General features: G+C 38.7%; 2 protein-coding genes across 9 annotated transcripts; one reads left to right on the forward strand and one right to left on the reverse strand.

Annotated features, from left to right (window-relative positions):
• Positions 1–1604: 1604 nt before the first annotated feature.
• Positions 1605–17620, forward strand: rusc1 (RUN and SH3 domain containing 1). Of its 8 annotated transcripts, none has more exons than XM_047811362.1 (13): positions 1614–1767; positions 2759–5965; positions 8358–9323; positions 10926–11045; positions 11156–11232; positions 11399–11416; positions 11622–11796; positions 12143–12248; positions 12371–12417; positions 12528–13233; positions 14092–14256; positions 15159–15343; positions 16538–17620. In XM_047811362.1, exons 2-12 carry the CDS (start codon positions 2890–2892, stop codon positions 15322–15324), a joined length of 5622 nt encoding a protein of 1873 aa, XP_047667318.1. In that variant the 5' UTR covers positions 1614–1767; positions 2759–2889; the 3' UTR covers positions 15325–15343; positions 16538–17620. The 8 variants fall into 8 exon arrangements, with proteins under 8 accessions (XP_047667323.1, XP_047667318.1, XP_047667320.1 ...); XM_047811364.1 differs by having other exon boundaries at positions 15159–15274; XM_047811360.1 differs by having other exon boundaries at positions 15159–17620.
• Positions 17621–19310: 1690 nt separating this feature from the next.
• Positions 19311–22934, reverse strand: LOC113644205 (nuclear factor 7, brain-like). Its single transcript, XM_047811391.1, has 6 exons — positions 21870–22934; positions 21620–21715; positions 21195–21428; positions 20994–21088; positions 20809–20918; positions 19311–20174 (listed from the first exon to the last, which is right to left on the reverse strand). Exons 1-6 carry the CDS (start codon positions 22326–22328, stop codon positions 19669–19671), a joined length of 1500 nt encoding a protein of 499 aa, XP_047667347.1. The 5' UTR covers positions 22329–22934; the 3' UTR covers positions 19311–19668.
• Between the last annotated feature and the right edge of the window lie 43 nt (positions 22935–22977).

Consider the following 22977-nt stretch of genomic DNA (forward strand, 5'->3'; position numbering starts at 1 on the left):
ATTATAAGGAGAAATAAGTACTGGTTACCTACTAAAATGTAACTATTATTTAATTATATGATCCAAATTTATCCTATGTATACATATTAGCCTATGGCCGAAAAAAAAAAATCACCGAAACCGGATGTAATGATAGACTCTGGTTGGTCCAATTAACTTCCTGTTTGCTTCAGTGGATGTTAATTAAAATCATTTATAAGAACGTGTATATATATATCTCAAAGTTTTGGGTCTAAATATATTTTTAAACCATACAGTTTAAACCAGGAGCCAGAAACCCTTGAAAGAATTTGACAGTACATAAGGTTCATCATCCCATCAGGATTTTCCTCCCTCTCCAGCGTCACCGGCTTTCTGATACTGCAATGAGTGCGTTAAGAGCAGGGTTGCCAGGTGTGCGACGAAATAGTACACCTTTAAACATGATCAGAATATAGTCATTAATAAAATCCTTCCAAATGTGCTTTTTTAAATCCAACAAAATATGACTAATAGTATCATACAACGTGTATAAAGTAAGCAATATTGAAATTCGTTTCTGCAAATGCAGTACACCCTGTTTCAGCATTTCATTCCTGCAGAACACCATTTCAGCATTTCCCTGCTGTAAACACACCTAATTCGTCTAAAGGGTTAACATAATTTCCAAATAAATTAGTGTGTTAAAGCATGGAAAACACATCTATGTATAAAGCATAACCCTAGAGCTCATCTGTTGTGTTTTGGGGGAGAATGATTCTTATTATTATTTCGCCAGTGGTGGCTCAAGTGGTTAAGGTTCTGGGTTGTTGATTAGAGGTTAAGGTTTCTCAGCCCCAGCACTGCCAAGCTGCCACTGTTGGGCCCTTGAGCCTTAACCCTTGCTGCTCCAGGGGTGCTACTGTATATCATAGCTGCCCCTGTGCTCTGACCCCAACCTCCTCAGTTGGGATATGCAAAGAAAGGAATTCTGTGGTGATAAAAAAAAAGGCCTCCATGACCCCAATGCAAACACACTATATGGCTTTAATAAATGGACACAATATTCACATAGAAATAACAAGTAATTTATAATGAGCAGGTTTATGTAACTTATTTTAGAGTTAAAGGGGTCTAACCCTGGCTACAGCAAGTTTAAAACTTTAAGGTTTACTGTCCACTTTAATAGAAACACCTGTACACATGATTATTTAGGTAGTTATACAATTTGTAAATCATGTAGGAGCAGCACAATGCATAAAATCATGCAAAGGCAGGTTAAGACCTTCAGATCATGTTCACAACAACAATTAGAATGGGGGAAATCTGTGATTGTGACTTTTGGTGATTATTGGTGCCAGTTGGTGGTTCCATTTTTTTTTAAAACTCTTTGACTTTCATATACAACAAGATAGATAGATAGATAGATAGATAGATAGATAGATAGATAGATAGATAGATAGATAGATAGATAGATAGATAGATAGATAGATAGATAGATAGATAGATAGACATGTAAGCATTCGTTCATTCATTGTTCTTCAGGTAATGGATTTACTTTCTCAAGTTGTAAACAGGGATAAACAGCGGACCTGGCAACATTGCATCTAAAACAAGCAATGAGCGTGGGCCTACAGAGACACATGATGGAGATGCTGAGAGGTGTGGTTACAGGGATGGCGCTGGGGAGGGCTGGGGTGACAGCTAACTAGCCAGGAAGGTCGGAAGAATCGAGGATATTGCTGGCATTTACAATCCGGAGTATAGATTTTGGAGTACTTTATCGAGTCACTGTCTCCCAGATTCAAGGTAAGGTAGGTTTTTTAGATGAATTATTTCAATTTATCTATCCATAATAGAGATCCAAATATTTTTTTCGTTTTTAATTAAATAAACACTAGCTAGATCTGTAGTATTTTTGTAATAGTCCGCGTTAACCTGCAAATATGGCAACCGATATGAACATCGCATCTGGCTGAGTATCTTCTAAGCGGAGGCTGTATCAGGACGCAGGAGCTAGTAGGAGCTCACCCTAAGCTCCCAATATTTTTCTGTTTTGTTATATGATTTCTATATGTATCTTTAATGAAACATATTTTGTTCCCTCATTTTTTATACAAATTCGTTGTAGCCTTTAATGTATCATCTATGCGTCCGCCTCAGTGTCTGGGGCCTAATAGAGAGCTTTGGATCCAAGGACACTGGGTGGATGCGAGCAGCGCGCAGCCTAACTGTTTGTGTGCATTAGTGTGAAAACCAGAAGATGATCGGGTTTATCATTGTGTTCTTATATCCCGTATCCACTTTGCTGTGATGATGCAGTATACTTGCGTGGATTTTGGCTATATTTTCTAAATGAAAAAGGTCTACTCTTTAGGCCTAATTCTCTTTCTCTGTTGTTCACTAATGTTGCATGTCTTATGTTATTTAATCAATACTGATTTAGATTGAAAAAGCTAATTGAAATATTAATTTTTTCCTAGATTAGACAATATGTTGTCAAATCTATATTTACTGTCAACTATGTTTCCTCTAAAATCAGCATGTGTGATTGGGAGTATAGATAAAATAGTCATATTAAATACTGGAAATTGTACATAACACTGAATTCTATTAATCAAAATCAGTCAACTGAGCAAAATATGTATACCCTAAATAATAATAATGTCGGTGTCAAAAATAATGTTAACATTCATTTATTATTCATTTCATTTACAGAATTCATAAGAAATTTTACATGTCCTTGACACAAGCAAGATCCTACAATGGGTTATTTAACATGTCTTCCTTGATATTTCAGGAAGTACACTGAGGCAAGATGTGATCAATATGTGGATCAAACTTGACTGGGAGCTCAGAAAACTTTTCCAAATATCTGTTTCTAATAATTAAAATTTTGTACATCATATTTGAACTAAATACAAGCCCACAATGCACTCGTCACGGCCCTCCATTCCCCCACGAACACGTCGATTTGACAGTGGCAGACGTACAGAAACTAAACCACCCAACCATGTAGCCAGGAGGGAGGACAAAAATATAAGCAGCATTTCTTCAGCATCTCCTCGTCGTGTTACACGAGCACCACCAGAGCCTTCCAGGTTAAAGGGCATTGGTCTAAGTGCTCGATCCTCAGTGACCCAGAACAAAACAGTCCGTCAGCAAAAGACCTCTAACCCCTCAGTATCTATCAAATCTAAGGGTGGATCTAAAGTTGAACATGTGGCATCAAATCTAGTCCCTGCTAATGTGGATCCAAACTGTAATGAACCAAGTCTGCCTTGCCTGTGTTGTGATGGCCACTCAACTCAGGACAACAACAGCTTATTTAATCATAATCATAACAATAATAACACTGTGACCATCAGGCAGCAGCTCAAGCTTGTCCCACCACCCCAGGAGAACAAGGAGTCTGAGAAACCAGAAATTGGAAAAGTCAAATGTAAGCCAGAGGAGGAGGAGCAGCCTTTGGCAAGTCCTGTATCTAAACACATGGAGGACAAAAAGGAAGAGGAAAATGGAAATGTGGATGAAGTAGAAGAAGCTGCCAACAAAGAAGATGGCATTGTAGTAAATGCAAGTGGAAAAATAGTAGACGAGAATGGAAATGGTAATAATCAAGATGTTAATGTTAAAAACGATGATGATGATGATGATGATGATGATGATAATGATGACGATGAAGAAGATGACAACACACTTGTACCCTCTTGCTGTGATTGCCCAGCATCAATGTTGGATTTCTCTCTCACGTCTTCTACCTCATCTTCATCCACCTCCATTAGCAGCTGCTCAGATCTGGATTCTGATTGTCCTGATACATTTTCAGTATCTCTGCAAGAAGAAGAAGGAGCCACTGAGCATTATTCTTCTCCTCATCCCCCATTATCCCACTCTACTGTTTTTCCATACTGCTCTCTTCCACTGGACCTCAGTACTTCAGTAAGATCACCATCCCCATGCTCCCCTGATGAGGGATATCCTTCAGCTCCTCAATCCCCTTCTTCAGAATGTATGGACAAGGCATCTAAGAAAGAAAATGGCATTAAAGTAGATCTTTTGAACTTTTTGGACTCTATTGATGAATTAGGCAAAGTGGATCACTTTTATCAAATTGTTCAGTTAGCACAATGGGAGCTAAAGGATGACTTGGATCTAAGATATAGGCTGGTGCATCAAGAAAGGCTTGAAAAAGTCAACAAACAGGTGAGATTTATGTATTTGGAAAAATTGCAGGAAGCTGGATTGGACTTTTCTGATGAAGATATTTCTGATGTACTTGATGAAATGGGCAATATTGACATTTCTTGGAAGCTTTATAAAAGTGATAGATTGTCTGATTCCCAAGAATACAGTGATGCTGGGGTAGATATGACCGCCCCTTCTGACCTGGATGAGCCTCCAATTCCAGATTCCCTTGCAGCATCACCTGTGAATCCACCTCCTCGTCCACCCAAACCTCCAGCAAGAAATGTCAGTGCACAGCCAGAAATGCACACATACATGAACATCAGTGGTAATACACCTTCTGTTTCCTCTACCTCCTCCCCAGCTAAAACGTTCAGTCTCTCAGTTACCCAAAATTCATCTCTAAGTCCATCTTCAGTGTCAAAACCGCCTGTGTTGCCTCTACCACCATCACAGCCGGTTCCTTATTTCACCCTGTATAATGATGCACCCACTCCACCCATTCCACCTCCTAGAAAGCGTCATAAAGCCCGTCTAGAAGCTCAGAAGCTTGCTGAGCTTGAAAGACAGAAAACCCCTCAGTGTCTACCAGCTCCAATCTCCAGACCTCCACCTCTACCACCTCCACCAGCTTTGCCCTCTCCCCCTGCCATACCACCACCACCAATACTCCCTCCTCCCCCATCATTTCATGCCCTGGACATAGAGATACGGAAGTTGCTGACACTGGCAGGGATCACCCAGGCTGAATTACTAAGGCTTAGCCCTGAATTGGGGGTCTGTGTTGATGGGGTCTTGGAAGATGAACAGATATCTGATGCTTTGAACAGCAAACAAGAGACAGGAGAGGATGTGAATAAGGAGAACACATTTACACGGTGGGAGCCGAGAGAGGGCAGTAAGCTTGGGAAAGAAGAAATATTCATAGATGAACAGAAAGAAGAATGCAAGGATTGTTTCAGAACAACGTCCTTCACAGAGATGTCCAAGCAGCGCAAAGAGAACGAAGGTACTAGTAACTCTAGCTGTAATTGTGGTCTGAGCGATAATGCCAGCTTTGCAACGGACTCATATTACAGCACATCCATTAGCAACAAACAGATCACTAATTCTAACTTTGGCAGTTTTGAGTATGCCACAGTGATTCCTGATTCTCCTCCTCCCCCTCCCCCTCCACGTCCTTTACCCCCACGGCCAAAAATATTGCCTAAACCACCGCAATTTCCTTCTGTAAAGCCATGTGCACTACCTGCCAATTCATCTAGGCCGGATAGATTTGATTGGCTAATAGCCTTTACTCCAGACACAGAGACTCCACCTCTAGAAATGAGAAAAGCATCTACTAAAGGCACATCCCCAAAATCCAACTCTGTTCCAAAAGTCACTACATTTAAAGAACTGCGCAACAGAAGTAAACAAGCTTCCCCACCAACTAGAATCCAACCAGAATCTGAACCAAATGTCATCACCCCTGATCCAGATTTCCTGTATAACCTTAAGTGGCGGAGAGAGAAGGCTGATGGGGATGGCACCCAGTGGGAGTACACTTCCCAAGCACAAGTCAACTTTCTCCAGCCACCACCCACACCTGCCTCATTGGCTCTATTTAGGGAAATGCGCAACTTGAATGTTCAGGCAGACGCCACCCTGGAGCTTGGCCCCATGCAACAAATTAGTGGCTCAGCCAATAAGTTCAATGAGTATAAGTTTATTGAAGACCGAAAGAGAGATCTTTCCAAGACAAAGGATGAAGATGTGGTGGAGACAGAGGTTAGAGGATTGGCAGATGGAGGACAAACCTGGGAATCAAGAACAAGACGTAAGTAATAGAACTTAAATTTCCTCTGTGTTTTTCTTTACAGTTTAACTTAATTGTTTATAATGACATTGCTACAGTGAATGTAAGTTTGTGATGGAACTTTAAAGCTTTGAATATTTTTATATTAAGGTGCAGAGTATAAAATAAACCAAGGCTATTTCAATTTCCCTATAGAATATTAGTGTGATTGAATTAAAATCTCAGACATGCATGACACAATAGTGCATATACTAAATGCCATTAACCATCAAGCTATTTGCTACTGCCACACTCACCTCAAATCATCAATCTTATTTAGTGATCAGTGACTTACAGGAACATGATCTTACAGCAGGAAAATAGATGATGAGTAAGGATAAGAGTAAGTCACTGAGTCATGACTAGATGGTCAGGATGGTCAGTGATATATGCCTATGATCAAATCTCTGCAGAAATCTCCACTGTGCACTATTGCTTGCTGTGATGTCATTTCAGGTTATTAAATTATTTATTCATTCTGCAGGTTGAAAGCTAATGCCATCCCTCTCTCTCTCTCTCTCTCTCTCTCTCTCTGTCTCTCTCTCTCTCTCTCTCTCTCAGTCTCTCAGTCTCTCATACTTGTACTATTTCAGTGTATTTCACACTTAAATAGTTTCTTTAATGTTCTTTTAAACAAACAGATTTAACCCTAATTTATATTATGTATTTTTAATATATTGTTATTAATTATGTAGTGAAATAAAATAAAAAAAATCAAGCCTTTAGAAGCAATTATGGTTGGAAATGTTCAATTTGGCTGATGCACTTCAAACACATTATGAACAAAAAGTGGACATGTTGGTTATTAAAAGTCCATTGTCCTTTCATTTGTCATAGTTATTAGGTGTATAAAGTGTTATTTTGAACCAATTAAAGGTGTATAATGTCAGTGAGATTTAAAACATGAGACCACATGCAATCCATAAAGGAACTGGTATTTAGAAAACTGTGTTGAACTAGCTTTGTGCAATAGTGTAGAATTATAAAATCCAGGACTAGAAACTAACATTACTGAACTCTCCTCTAGATATATTTTCCTTAATGAGCATATGCTCATAAATACGTATAAGTATGTAGTAGATTTGTGCGTTTATGTAATGTTGACAACAAGTGTTATCATTACAGAGACAAACTACTGTAGGCAGATGTTTGGTTATGTACCTTTAAGAGTTAGGAAGGTGGGACTCAGACTTTGCCACCAATGACAAAGCAGAAAATGCAACAGTAACAAAACAGGAAATAAAGTGAAGTGAAGTGAAGCTGGCAACGCTTAAGGTAACTGTGTTTTTCTGTAAATTGTTAGCAGTATAAATAACATTCAGGGTAGACTAAGCAATTTCAGGCACTACTACACAGAACAAATCCCCTATGTAATTCATGACCAGCAGCAAGTTTCAGACTCCCTTACTAATAAGGACAGAAATGAACAGAAATTAAAAGGTAATTTGAGTAGTTGTTAGAAAGAGAAGACTTCAGAACAAATAACATAGATAAGCCACTTAGATATATTTTATTGTTTGATAATAGTGAAAAACATATTTAGGATCAGTTGTGATTCTCACCACTCTACGTGTAAGAACTTATTTCTAAAGGTTGTGAAATCTGATCCTAGACCTGCTCCTTAAAGATATTTTCCCTTTCAGAGCTTAATGTCAAACCCACATGCTAGAAGGCTTGATCAGAGCAACTGCTAGTGTTAACTCTTATAGACAATGCATTCACTTATGAACCTTGTAAATGTGTTCCTTTAACACAGCAGTAGATGCAGTAAAGACTTTCACTGTCTTTTATATGGTTATTGTTTAGTACATGAATCTCAGTTTCATTCCAACTATGTGACTGAGGTTCACTAGAAATTGTATAATGTTCCTGTGAATCCAGTGTGTAACGTTATTATTCGGGGGGATGCAGCTGTAATGTTTTAAATATCTTTTAAACTGCTTATATGCACTGTTTTATTACCTTTCATGTCTAGCCACGTTTGTCATTTCCTCATGGTCAGTGGTGTGTGTGATCTGAACAGCAGTGCTCCAATATCTGTATTATGTTATGAATATGAACTTCTCACAGTAGTGTGAGCATGCTGTAATTGTGTAAATCTTCTCCAGGCTGCTTTCATATTTGACATTAGCATTTATTGTTCTTTCAGAATGACACTATTAACATTCTCTCCATTCTCTCTCTTTCTCCCTGTTTCTTTTGCTATGTGCTTATTGACTCATTTCTTCATTTTCTACTTCACCCTTGCTTATAAACATGTTTTCTTTTAATATTCCTAAACAATTCCTACATTGCTTTCCTTGCCCTGCTGGTTTATAATGTTTCTGTTTATGCTTATTGCTGAACGCTTTCCAAAAAAACCTAAAAAAAATAGTGTCTTCACCTCCCCTGTCTTTAGCCTTGCCGAGTGCTTTGCCCTCACCCTATTATCTGCACTCCAGCTCCCTATCCCAAGCACCCTTGTTTTACCGTTCAGACTTTTATAGGAATCAGTCAAAAGCTCTGTCTCTTCAGGAACATTCCAGAGAGTCTTTGTGTCATATGAATTCCACTTCTGACTCCATTACAGATTACACTGACTCTCTCTTCTTCACAGACTCCAAAAAACATCAAGAAACTTTGTGTAATCATGAAAATCCTTCTAGTGGCATTAGTTATGCTAATTCAGACAGCTTTATGGATTCTTTGTATCAATACTCTGATACCAAGAAAAACAAGAGCTGTTACTGTAGAATGGACTCTGTTACCAACATCAGGTCATTGGATGAAAACCGTATAGATTCAAACAGTAATGTTGATTCACTCTACTGCAGTGACAAATACAGGATTAAAACCATGACTGACACACCATCTACAAGCACATACACAGATGGCAATACAACCCCATATAAAAATATTGAAATGATACAGTTTGTTAATGCAGAAAAGCTCAAAAAACAAAAAAGTGATTGTATCAAAGACACTAACGAGGAGACAAGGGTTCCAGATTCAGTTTGCAACACATTTAGTGACCAGGCAATTTTGCAGAGCAAATCCCATAGCTCGCCCTTCCCTACCCTGTACCTCTACCACCCCAAAAATTGCCCACTGCATAAAGGGGCTCCTCCACGCTTGTCCCCTGTAGGGGCACTTTCACCCCCTCATAGGGCTGGGCCTCTGTCTCCAGGGGCCACCATGTCCCATCTCTGTTCGCCCCTATTCCCTCGCAGCCACACACTGCCTGCTCTTGCTGCCCCGCTCTATTACCCCTACCTGTACACCCCCCGAGCTCTGGCTCCTCTCAGGGAGCCACTGGCCCCCAAACTCCAATCTAAGCAGAATGTATCACCGCTTTCGCTGAGTAAGAGATCACTGCATCTTTCTCATTACTATCTTCTTTATTGCATTTTTATTTTATCTCTCCTCTCAGCACTTTGCTGTGTTTTTGTGTCATTGTATGTCTTAGGCTGAAGCTGTTGTGCTGTCAGTGTCTTTGTGTGACGTTTTAATTGCATGGATAAAGTGCATGAGCATTCTTTATGTCTGCATCTGTATTTGTATTACTGCTTTATTTTAAAAAATAAATTGTTAGTGTTACTATACACTGATCAGCAATAACATTAAGTCCATCTCCCTAATATTGTGTGGGAACTCTGAAGGTGTGTTGTAAGCTACAAGCTGGGGCATCCATAGATCAGATTTGTTTGGCCAGCACATACTACTCAGTTCGATTGAGAACTGGGAAGTCTCAAGTTCAAGTTAACAAACTGGGCGAATAAGTCAAAATGTTCCTCAAACTATTCCTGAACAATTTTTGAACAATGTGGGTGCGTTATCCTGCTGAAAGAAGCCACTATCATTAGGGAATACTGTTGCCTTGAAGGGGTGTACTTTTTCTGCAAGGTTTTCAAGTAGAACATAGCTCAAAGCAATGTTGCATCCATTTTTCCATCCATTTTTTGAAGAAAAAATACCTGGTGATTCATCAGACGAGGACACCTTCTCCATTGTTCAGTGGTCCAGTTCTGATGCTTATGTGCCCATTGCAGGTATTTTTGGTGGTGGACAGGTGTCAACAAGTCTGACCAGTCTGTGGCTACACAGCCCCATAAGTAGCAAGCTAAGATCCACTGCGTGTTCTGTAACACTTCTGTTAGCCTGCATTAATTGTTTCAGCAATTTATATTACAGTAGCTATTCTGTGGGATCAGACTACATGAGCTACTCTTCACATCCCATGTGTATCAGTGTGCCTTGGGTTCACCAATCCTTCCTTGGTTGCTGGTTCACCAGTTGTTCATCCTTGGAGTACTTTTGATAGGTATTAACTACTATATAAGTGAAACACCCCACAACACCCGCTGTTTTGGAGTTTCATTCATCCAGTCTTCTAGCCATAACTATTTGGTCCTTGTCAAAGTCACCCAGATCCTTACACTTGCCCATTTGTCCTGTGTTCAACACATTAACTTTGAGAACTGTCTGTTTACCTGCTGCTGAATATTTCCTACCTCTTTACGGGTGCCACTGTAACAAGACAATCAATATTATTCACTTATTATTCATAGGTTTTCTTGTTATTGCTGCTCAGTGTATGTTTTGATATATTATTTTTGTCTTTTTTAATTTGGACATACCTAATTTTGAAAGAATGAAGGTATCTTGTCAGTGTTTATAAGCATGCATGTGTACTGATGTGTACTAATTTCAAATGCATGCATTTAAGTCAGTGTGTGTTCAGGTAAAAAAAAAACTTTCTCTAACATCTTAAATCCATGACAACACTTTTTCTGTATAAAACTTAATTCTGTATAAATACTAACATTAAACTACTGTACTTTTGTGTATATCTCCTAAAATCTCTGTATAATGTAATATTAGTATTAATTATAGTGCAGTAAATAGTATATTTAATTGTTGTATTTTAGTAGATGAGTTATTATTTTGTTTCCACACATTTTAGCTGTGCGCAGCCTGTCCTTCGCTGGTTCTGCTGTAAAAGCAGGGACCTGGATGGGTGACAATGAGAAGTCCCCACTGATAGGCGGTGGTCTGCCCCCTCTGTGCCTGCAGGAAAAACGAGGTAGGTAGAACATGTCTTTATTTAGAACCAAACATTAACACAAGTTACTTAAACTACTATGAAAATTTGTTAGGCGAAATCAAGAATATTGGGTGTTTTCTGTCTCTCAGCTCTCATCAGTGCAGTCAGTGTGGCAGTGGAGGCCATTCTGTCTCAATTTAGCTCCTCCAGGACTCTTGTGCAAAAGGTTGGTTGCACCTTTTTACTGTAACACATATATTATGGGTAAAATTAGAGCATACATACTTTTTTTTTACTTAAATGATACTTTTGATACCTTCCTTATATTCTTTTATTCTCTTTCTCTCCATATGCTTGATCATGCTCAATATCAATTATTTTCTTTTGTCCAGATTCACTCAGTAGATAAGGTTATTTAAATGTTCATCTTAGTTTATGGATAACTTCACTAACTCCATTCACCGTGACTTTGTTTCTCATTCCTGCTTCTTTTTCCCGGTTTCTCTTCTCCCCATTTGCATCCAAACTGCCTCTTTCCCTATGTTTTTGTTTCTCTTCTTTGATCATCCACTACTGCCTCGCCTGCTTTTGTTTCCTTCTTCTCTCGCAAACCAGGCTCTCTCGGGAGACAGCAGCGTAAACCCTGCTCTGGGTCGGCTGGTGTTGCAGTGCCTTTGCCCAGCCCTGCACAACCTTCTCTGTGACGGACTCAAGCCGCATCAGAGTGATCTCATCACAGGCAGGAGGCCAAATTCAGCCTGGGGATTGGTTCAGGCCTCCACCAAACCAGGTATGAATTAGATTTTATTTCTTCACTGCTTTATTCCTCTTTAAGTCTCTTTGTGCTCGCATCTCTGTTTTCCTGGCATTCAGAATCCCTGCAGTGTTGAATCACCCATCTGTCACCCCCTTATTTTTCGTCCTGCATCGCCCAATATCCCCTCCCCTCTCTCCTTGCATATCTTCTCCTGCATCATATTTTGTGTTATTCTACACCTAGGCAGTGTTATGCAGTAACGAATGAATGAAGTAATGAAGTAAACCGAGTTCATTTTTTCACAATTGTGTGAGTCAGCTGTTAAAAGGTTTAACAACTACTAGATTGAAATGTCTTGTTTTCTCCGGTGGACGTCCAGGCCCAAACACCCAGGCTTTGTACAGCTTACAGGCTAAAGTAGCTGCACTTCCACAGCTCAAGCAAAGCCGTCACAGGTTTAATGCCTTCCTGCTTGGCCTTCTCAAGTAAGCACCAGTCTGCTTGCAGTTATTTTTAGCTATATTCTCTACGTTGCTATTTTTGTTGTCATGCATACAGTCTATATGTATCTTCTTTCATCATTTCTATTCTTGCCTCCCTCTTGCAGTATCAAGCGCCTTGATTACTGGCTTTCCCACTTACAGACCTGTCATGGTGAGTGTGATTGGTAACTATCAACTATGTGTTAAGTCTTGCCTGTCTATTCTCTTGCAACTTTTGTGATTGTATTTCCAAAGCATCACATCTTTCTCATGCACTTTCAGATGTACTGGAAACATATTACTGGCCAACATCCTTCATGCGCCTTTCGGGCACTTTTTGTCAGTCTCTGTTTGAAGAGCTTCTCCTCATGCTACAGCCTCTTTCCCTCCTGACCTTCAACCTTGACCTGTTATTCCAGCATCACCACTTTGACCCATTGTCCCCTGCGCTCAGCCCTCCGAGCCATAGCGCACAGTCATCCAGTCCAGACCAGCCTCAAGGCAACGGTCAACATCTGAAGAATGTTTCCAAGCAAGGCTTCACAGATGAAAAAGCAGCCAGCCACAATTCAAGTCACACAAGCACATTCAAACTGGGCCCAACCTACTGCAGCCCAATATCAGGGATCGGCAAAGGAGAGACAAGTCCACAGCTGCAGTGGCTAAAGGAAAAGGAGATAATAGCACCTCCTAATATCTGGAGTGGGAATAGCTTCAGTCATCAAGCAGGTCAGGCTTTTCAGCAAGGCTGGGGGGCAGTGCTACGTTGGGGTGAGCGTTTAGGGCAGAACTGGAGTGGTTGGACATCCACTAGTGTGTCAGAGGAGGTCGAATCTCACACAATTGTGGATCTGAATACACACTCCAATTCTAATTTTCCAAAGAACCCAAATCAGGATCTCCTGTCTGCTGAGGGAGGAATAGGTTCTTGGGGTTTAGGCAGACTGTTTGGAGCATCCAAAAGCCCCAGCAACCCACCAACAAATCGGTGAGTTCCAGTTGTGTGTATCTTATTTATATCAAAATAGTATGTCACTGTTTATTGAAAACATTGACATTTTTCACTGATTTACTGTTCCACTTTTCTATATATAGTTAATGCTTCTTTTTGATAATTTTTGTTTGATTATTTTGGTAGATTTCATGGGTTCCTTTTATTTATGCTTTCTTGCTTTATATTACTATGCACTAATACACCAAGTCAAATTCCTTTCCCATGTAAAACTCACAGTATCTTGCAATAAAGATGATTTTAATAATCTAGATAATAAACTGATTCCATATATTCCATATTTAAAACGCAACATGGTATCGAAAATCAATGTGTGGAGGTATTTCTGTAATAAATGATGAGGTTTTTTTATTTATTGCTGTGGAATATCTGTGAAACAAGATCCTCATTGTTATCATTATAGCTGCTCTAACACAAGTGATAACAGTTTAGCCGATGTTCCACTACACATTAAATGGATAAGACATATGTTTTCTCTTTTGAATGTAAAAATACAAAGCATGCAGCTTGAAAAACAGCTTTATTTTAACTGCTACGAAAGTGCTTAACACTGGAGACGAAAAATTAGAAGGATGTTTGCCTTTATACATTATGCACATGAGAACATCCAAATTCAAATCAAGAATTTAACAGGGTGGTGCTATAAAATTATACAAGTAAAGTGCATTTCAGTAGTAATTATGTTTGTGGGAGTTTGTTTTGTTTATGAGAAAATATCCTTTGTAGAAATAAAGCCTGTATTTGTGTAGCAGGCTGCACTTAACTATACATAAATAAAGTAAAACTCTCCATTTTTTTTCTCCTCTCATCCACCTTTGTGCCTCTACCTTCCAGGCGTCCTTCTCACTGGCTAAATCCTGGTGTAACAGTTCTGTCCCGCATTTCAAGCACAGGCCAAACCTTTCTACCAGATAAGATTGAGACTGGAAAAAAAGGAGAGAGGGAGAGCAGCAAAAACGATGAGAGTAAAGAAACTGGTGACCAGCCAAAGCCTCTGAGGTAAAGTGTAAAGATGATGTTTTATTATTTATCTTTTTTTTTTGTTATTATTTGCCATAAAAAATAAATTCATTTGCCATAAAAAGTAAGGAGGGGGCACGGTGGAACCTCCAGGGTTGGGGGTTTGATTCCCACCTCCGCCTTGTGTGTGTGGAGTTTGCATGTTCTCCCCCTTTCCAAATACATGCATGGTAGGTTGATTGGCATCTCTGGAAAATTGTCCGTAGTGTGTGATTGCGTGAGTGAATGAGTGTGTGTGTGTCCTGCGATGGGTTGGCACTTCGTCCAGGGTGTATCCTGCCTTGATGCCCGATGATGCCTGGGATAGGCGCAGGCTCCCCGTGACCCGAGGTAGCTTGGATAAAGCCGTAGAAAATGAATGAATGAATGATAAAAAGTAAGGAATCTTGTCCATAATGCAAGATTAACCAATGAACCCTTTTTATTCCAGTAGAATTGTTCTTGATAGCGCCAATATTCCTGGGATTTAAATATTATGTTTTCAATCAGATAAAACTCTTTCTGGATTATCTATCTATCTATCTATCTATCTATCTATCTATCTATCTATCTATCTATCTATCTATCTATCTATCTATCTATCTATCTATCTATCTATCTATCTATCTATCTATCTATCTATCTATCTATCTATCTATCTATCTATCTATCTATTTATTTATTTATTTATTTTTAAAACACGCTGTAAAGAGGCTCAGGATTCAAGATAATAATACATCTTCAGTCACCTGTACTTGCTATATTTTACACATTTCAAAAAGACTTGAATATCTTTGACACTTTGATGTTTAAGCAAGTTTTTCATGTAAACTGTAAAATTATATATATTATATAATATATACATATTGCTTCTTATGGGAATGTTATGACTGCGTCTGCAGGGTGGTCAGAACTCTATGCGATCACTTGGGTATAGGAGCAGAGCTGAGCTTCAGAAAAGGGGAGGAGCTATTACTTCTTGGAGGTGTGGACCAAGACTGGATTCGCTGTCGCCAAGGTGACAAGGAGGGCCTTGTTCCTATTGGTTACGCATCGCTCATCATGTGACTCCTATTTGGAGGATCATGTGAGTTGAAGTGAAGTAAATATGTATACCATGGATAATAATGTTAAAAAGAGAGCTGTATACACTGATATTTATTTCATAACCTAAACACTTAAATATTTATTAAGGGCCGTGCAGAAATACTCCGCTCTCTTGCCTGGTGTGTGATGTTTCGTGTTTTTCTCTAGCATTCATCTAAATATATATGATCTTGTATAAATTATACATTTGCATAAGCATATACATATAGAAATATAGAAAATCAGATTAATCAAATTCTAATCATAACTTTGATCATGATAGATAGGCAGATAGACATGAAACATGAAAAAAAAAAAACGAATAATCATCGTGTAGTTCATGTCCATAAAGAATAAAATTCATCATCTTGAGTTAGGACTTATCCCAACCATAATAAACAGCTTATTCCAAATACCAAGCTTGCTAATGGATTGTAAAAGAAAGCACATATTTGTGTTGTCACGCAGAATTACAGCTGCTTTCGGCTTTGGAGTGTAAATCAGTATAGGAGCTGCTTGCATGTTATCTGATTATTAGTTTTCAAATTGCTATTCATAGATTTCCGAACCATTCCAGCAATTAATTTTGACCTTGATGAGCAGGAAATAGTGGTTACTGTATGGATTTTCAGACACAGGTTAAGTCTAGTCAAAGATACATTTCTAGTCATTAATTCCAGTAATTTATCTTTAGGCTAGGTTTGAATTTGTGCCTGGAACCAGAATTATTTAATCAGATTTTTTTTTAAATGCTGTGTTATCACTCGTTCACTATTTAAAAGCCTGACAATGTTAAACTACTACTACAATCGATGTTGTTGCTGTCACTAGTGGCAGAGTAGAGTACTTTAATGTGGTGGTGCACTGATCGTTTTTTATTTGGTATTTATTTCCTACAGTGTGCTGACTAGTGTGTTTAGAAGATTTTATCACTGACTATGCATATACTGTACTGTACTATTTAAAAGTTTCATCACTGGAATAACCATATATGATTGATGGCATCTCTCTTTTCTTTTTTAATTGGTAATCCATGTGTGAATGCCTTGAATGGAGTTGCATGAACATATATCGAAGCTAATAACGTATTTATGAGTCTCAGAAGCAAGATGGCTTGATTGTGTGTTGACATCTATACATTGTATTCCCCAAAACCAGTCATATTTACTCATTCATTTCTTCTTATGTTCTAAAGATTGCTGCATTTGGATTTGAACTAAACTGCTTACCTGTAAGATATAGGATTTAAAGGATGAAGGCGAGCATTTCAGATGAGCTGAGCACAGCAATCATGCTGGGGAGGGAAGCAGAGGCTACCCAATGAAAAGCACTTGCTTCCACACTGGCTGAGGCATTGCTGCTGATTGATGGCGTTCCCTTGCCATCTGTGCCTGCACTGACATGCCAGTTTGCATGGATTGCAGCTTCATCTCTTTAACCCACACCAACAAATGCTCACTATCACTGTGCCAGTTTACAGCAGCAAAGACATGAGCTATACACATCACCCACCTAATAGAAATACACTGAGTATTTACCGCACCATCAGACACCTGCGTGAATGTGTAACGTAAACGTGCTCCACTTTTGCCAAACCTCCATTATATACTCTTTTCAGCAGACCAGCTCTTGTCTATTGTTTTGTCAAGCAAAGTATGCTTGCCTTATTTTAGAAAAAGTCACTTTGCATATCTGCACTTGGATACGTTTAAAGAATTAAGGTTAAATATGTGGTATTATAGGTTAAGCTATACAGAATCACAGCTTAGATGTATCTTCGATGTTGTGTTGTTACAGATTCAAGGCTGAATTTTGTTTATTGTAATCTATAGTTTTGTTTTCCATTCTTACCTCAAAAGCCTAATTTCAGTCATAATTTCAGTGATGGATGGAACTTTTCAGGAATTTTTTTTTTAAACTTTTAATTATTTTCAGTAGTACATTTAACATTGTGATATATAAAGCCTTGGTTCTGTGTAAAAATAGATGTACTGAGTAATATTGTGGTATTGTTTTTGTTCTTGATTATTTGGCTGCTGTATACTTTTTTGTCTATCTCTCTATCTATCTGCTATAGTGTGTAAGTGCGTATGTATGCGAGTGTATACATTAGTGTGGCAGTGGGTTGCGTAGCTGTGTGTGATTATAGCCCGCCGCTGGTAGCACACTTCAGATACATAGTAGCCTAAATACCCTGTTCGATTAACATCATTCATTAGTCAACCAATTGCTTGCATGTGGGTGTCTGAAAAATACCCAAATAAACTATTAAAATCAATGAATGTGCCTCAAGTTGTGATTTGTTTTGGAGTTCTTTCAAGTGTTTTTATGGGTGCAGGTAAAACTTCAGAAGTTATGGGTGCTCACTGACTCAAGATATTTATAAGTGTAATTGAAAAGAAAAAAAACATTTAAGGTAAACCTGGTGCAATTTATGCAGTAAATATAAAGAACCAGTGTAGCTAAGATAAGCAGATAAAGCATAAGCATAAATCCCAAAAGGATTATTGAAGAAAGGGCACTGAGGGAAGTACATGAGGATACCGACCTCCACACTGCAGTACAATTGAAGAGGCACTGCAAAAATATACATCTTGGCAACTGGAAATACATTTATTTGAATTTAGTCACATTTATCTAATATTTCCTAGAAGACAGACCACAAATTAATATGTTTTCTCTACATTGTTTCTATAATAGAATTTTAAAGCTACAAAGCAAGTGAAATATCTGGTATAATCATTATATATATATATATATATACACACACACACACACATATATATATATATATAGATATATATATATATATATATATATATATATATATATATAAATATATATATAATGTATTTTCTACAATGAGAAATACTAGACCATTTTATAGTCAAGATTTTTTTCAGATATACTTTGCTACATGTGAGTGGTGTTCTCTAACGTAGATATAATTAACTGCACTCTATACATGTCAATCTCTAAATGCCATTTTATTCACTGCTAAATCAACCCAAGTTTTGTGAGTTAAATTTAGCTCATGACAATTTATGCCTGGATTTCATTTTTCCTTTATGCTCTTTTCAGTTCTAACCATGAGAGGGCAGTGTGTTTCCAGATCTACTTAGTCTGGCATTCTTCTTTACTAGAGTTCATGCTGTGTATTATGAGTTAAGGTCACTTTAAAGCTCCACATGTTCTTGGCTTTTCTCCCAACTCTAAAAGCTTTTACTCAGGAGTGCCTGTGGCTTATGCAGTGGAAATACTCAATCATGAATCACAACCTTAAAAAAATGTGGAACTAAAATTGGTACAGTATGTAATTCTTGTAAGTATTATATGTAATTCAATATTTAATGTAGATTTTGCATTCTCACAAGTGATTCTTATGTGTATCGATGTAATAACACTGTTTGTTTTGGCAAGCAAGTGCAGTAACCTAACAGCAGGAGTTATTATTGATAGGAAGACAAAGAAGGAAATGAAAAGCCTTAATGTTCTCTAAAGTCTCCAAGGTCCCCTGGTTGCTAAATATGCTCCTCTCTCTCTCTCTCAGGTGCCGGGATGCTAGAACCAAAATATCATAAACACTAACTGCTTGCTGCAGGTGTCTTGGTAGCTGATACAGAACAAAAGAATGGGGCTGTCTATAGATCACAATAGGCAGAAGCCATAAAAGAATATTTTGCAAGAGAATGAAATAGAGACTTCACTCACACCTGGGAGCAATTTAGAGAAGTCGACCCATGAACATGTTTTAGGGAGTTGTGAGGAAACTTGAGACCCTGAAGGAAACCCATGCAGACCGAGCAAGAACATGCAATACTGTACACAGTGAGTAACCTGAGCTTAGTATTGAACTCTGCACCCTGGAGTTCAGTGACATGGCAAAGCTATCAGCTGTGTCTCCAAGATGCCTCTGATTTACTCCAGAACTCTAAGAATAAACCAGACTTTAGGAAATACACCATACACATGATGCGCAATTTTTAATATTTAATCATTACAGAACAAAGAATAGAAAGTGTAAAAAAAAAATAATGATTTAATAACAAGCTTAGAAGAATGAGGTTTGTCAACCACAAAATGTACACTAATATCAGAATGTAATTTTTATGCCCCACCTAAAAATGCTGCACTTTACTGACATCCAGGAATATTTGCACATTGGATGGCTCCATGATGGCTATCTTGCATACTGTAAGGTAATGGTGGAAATCGGTAGATTGAATATAAATGGTATCATATTACTTGTCAGAAAAAATGCTAATTTTGCTCATCATTATAGAAGTTAATTCTACAAGTTTTTTGCATTGTTTTAACTGAGGTCGATCAGTTCCAGCACACTGTCAATGGGTCAGCATTAATGCCTTGTAGGTATGCTCCTGGAGACAGACTCAGAAAATAAGGAGTAAAAGATAAATTAGTAGATGTATGGAGGAGAGTCATATCATCAGCATTATAGAAGCTAACCTGATGCCTGTCACAGTCCAAGTATATCCCTATTCTCCGTGGCTTCACTGCCAGCTCCTTATCACTCTCTGTACTATTCTCCTTAATAGAGTAGCCTTGGTTATGTTTTAGCTGAAGCCTGATGTTCTTATTTAGGTTGCTTATAAATCCACCATCGACACCTACACTCCAGTCAATCTTTTCTCCCACATCCACCTCCCAGTAATGCTGTCCAGACTGAAAGGACTTGTGGGTTCTGGCCAGTGGTCTGTAGTGTTTATGGCGATTAAAAATGCCTTTTTTGTCTGTCCGAGTCACACTGCGGCCATCAGAGGAAACCCTCAAATATGGGTCATGGCAGTCAGATATCACATTACGATCAGGAACTGTGTAAAAAAACATTTATGGCATGGGATCAAATTCTCTTCACAATCTTTTTAATTAATATGCTACACAATATTAAACTGCAGTAAATCAGCCTTGTCTGCTTATTCCTGTTACATAGCCAAAAGTATGTGGACACCTGACCATTATACCCATATGTTCCTTCCCCAAACTGTTTCAATCAGCTTGAAAGCACACAACTATGAAGGATGTCTTTGTATGCTGTTGCATAAAGATTTCCCTTCACCGGAACTAACCTGGGCCAAAACATTTTCTAGAATGACAATGCACAAAGCAAGGACTACAATGACTTATTGAAGGGTTTGCCATGGTTGGAGTAGAAGACTTCTAATGGACTGCACAGATCCCTGACCTCAACCCCACTGAAGGCTTTGGGATGAACTGGAACACTGACTGCACCCCAAACTTTCTCACCTGTCATTAGATCCTGCCCTCATTAATGCCCTTTAGCCAAGTGAGTACAAATCCCCACAGCCACACTCCAAAATCTAGTGGAAACCCTTCCCAGTAGTCTATGGGTGTGATTGGAATGTGTCCGTATACATTAGACCATATAATGAATCTATATTAACATGAATGTTTCTATTAAGAGATGTAGATTTAAATCAGTGTTACCTGGTTTAATGGAGCCGAGCATCTTCTTCCACACAAAGAAACTCAGATGAGTTTCATAGGGGCCAAGAAATAGGGATTCAGATGTCACACTGAGGCCCTTCACCCTTGACCTATAATGAGTGGATACTGTAATAAGAATTTCTGTCCAAAACATTTTAAGATATAAAATGTTTACGAATGCTCACTCTGATGACTGAGAACCATTTTCACTTCTTTTAGACCAACTGTCATCAGCTTGCCTCATCCCTTCAACAAAACACTGGCCATGTTCGGTCCACCACTGCACAAGATACAGATGGAGGCTGTATGTGATGTGAACTGTGCTAACAGCAACAGGTGTGAGCACAAACTCACATTCTTTTTTTAGAAACAGAATCTGGTCAAACCTGCAGAAATCCATCAGGCCGATCCGTTTCAATGACTGACTTTATGATGTCTTCATGCTCTTTTCCAGCATTTAGTTTTTCCTCTATGTCATTTCTGTTCTTCTGCATCTTCTCCACCATAACCTTCTCTTGTTTCTCAAGCAGTGCTTTCACCTCCTGCTCCTTCTCATTAAGGAACTGGTGCATCTCTTGGAATTGAGCTGAGATTTGGGCTGAAATCTGCTTGGACCGATCCTATAGAGATTCAGATTGTTATAATGTCACTACTTTATGATGCAATATTTAAAATGTTGATTATTTCTATTTACTACAGGCTCTACAACATTATAAAGAGTGAGTAATGAGTCTTCTGTGACAGATAAATATCAGATTCTGATCAGATGGTAAATTTTAGCAAGACAATCCATGCTGTTGCAACTTCTCACCTCAGTTTTTGTGATTTCGTTGGTCTGCCTCTTAATCAGCTCTTCCAGCTCTTTGTTATCTTTTGATATGAAACCTAGAGGTTCTTTTAGCATCTCCTGAAGTACACAAAATACAGTATAGATTAATAAATGTCTGATAAAACTCTAGAAACTAAAGCTTTTATCAGCTATATTTCAGAACACATACTGTATTAGGTTCTTTAAAACTAGCCTGCATATATTTTATTACTCACTGTTGTTTTCCACTGACCTTTTTGGGCTCTGCTGCTTCATCTACTGGTTTGAACTTGTGCCCTTGGTGTTTATCTCCATCTCTACAAATTAGACACACCAATTTTTGATCTGTCTCACAGAACAGTTTGAGCCTTTCATCGTGGTCGGGGCACACCAGCTTCTCTGGTTCCACGAACAATCCTGCTCTCGGACCGTTGGCTCCAGCAACGGCCAAGTCCCTGTCCCTCATGGATTGTTGTTCTGTGAGGTGCTCCTTCACAGCATCTACCATATTTCTGAGGACCCGGTTGGATCGTAGGTCCCACATGGTATACGGTCGACGGCATTCAGGACACAGCCGTAAGCGGCTACTGGTCTGCGAGTGGTTACTGATACACTGCCTGCAGAACGTGTGGTCACACAGCAGACTCACCGGGTCTGTAAATTCCCCCAAACACACAGAACACTGAATCTGCTTGAAGAGTCTAGAATCCATAGCAGCTTCTGTAAATAGTTTGTTTATCCAGTAAAATATAGATTAAAACATCAGATTTTGTGTCCTCTAAAAGCTACAAGCTGCTTTCAAACAGACTCTAAATAGTCCTAAAAACAGCTGCTGACTATCAGATATCTGACAGCATATGTCCACCTCACTGGACTTCAACAGAGACTGGAGGGGTTTTCTGGGCATGTGCTCATCACCCCTCCACCCTGTTTTCCTCAGGATTCTATATTTGGGTGTAAGCACATGTTGCAGACATTGACCTGCATTCTCTCACTTACTGCTAACTCTGTCCAATAGTAAACTCTACAGTTGACTACTACAAAGCAGGAAAGCTTCTTTTGCCTTTACAATAGCAGAAAAAGGATCAGCACGCAAATTCCTATTTCTATTAATTAGGCACACATATCCAATACAATCATCATTGTTATTCACCTGGAAAACCTAGCAGTTTTAAATGAAAATTACTCAAATTTTACAGCCTTCAAAATTTGTCTGTGGTGAAGAAATACAACAGGTGACTGGATTGTCACATGAACATAAAATGGGAGCACTGATGAGCCACTTTCCTTTTTCCTCTTGTTCTATAATTAGCATGTCCTTTATTTTCAACTTCATCTGCTTTGAAATAGAAATGTTTGTT

This window comes from Tachysurus fulvidraco, chromosome 3 (assembly GCF_022655615.1).
Source record: "Tachysurus fulvidraco isolate hzauxx_2018 chromosome 3, HZAU_PFXX_2.0, whole genome shotgun sequence".
Taxonomy (NCBI): domain Eukaryota; kingdom Metazoa; phylum Chordata; class Actinopteri; order Siluriformes; family Bagridae; genus Tachysurus; species Tachysurus fulvidraco.

Excerpts from the sequence above, each read along its gene's own strand:
- rusc1 (XM_047811360.1), top strand. The coding sequence starts at position 2,890 with ATGCACTCGTCACGGCCCTCCATTCCCCCACGAACACGTCGATTTGAC. Across the intron at positions 12,418-12,527 it reads CCACTTACAGACCTGTCATG|ATGTACTGGAAACATATTAC; the intron begins GTGAGTGTGATT and ends ATGCACTTTCAG. Across the intron at positions 14,257-15,158 it reads GACCAGCCAAAGCCTCTGAG|GGTGGTCAGAACTCTATGCG; the intron begins GTAAAGTGTAAA and ends CTGCGTCTGCAG.
- LOC113644205 (XM_047811391.1), bottom strand. The coding sequence starts at position 22,328 with ATGGATTCTAGACTCTTCAAGCAGATTCAGTGTTCTGTGTGTTTGGGG. Across the intron at positions 21,716-21,869 it reads AAGCAGCAGAGCCCAAAAAG|GAGATGCTAAAAGAACCTCT; the intron begins GTCAGTGGAAAA and ends TGTGTACTTCAG. Across the intron at positions 21,429-21,619 it reads ACGAAATCACAAAAACTGAG|GATCGGTCCAAGCAGATTTC; the intron begins GTGAGAAGTTGC and ends GAATCTCTATAG.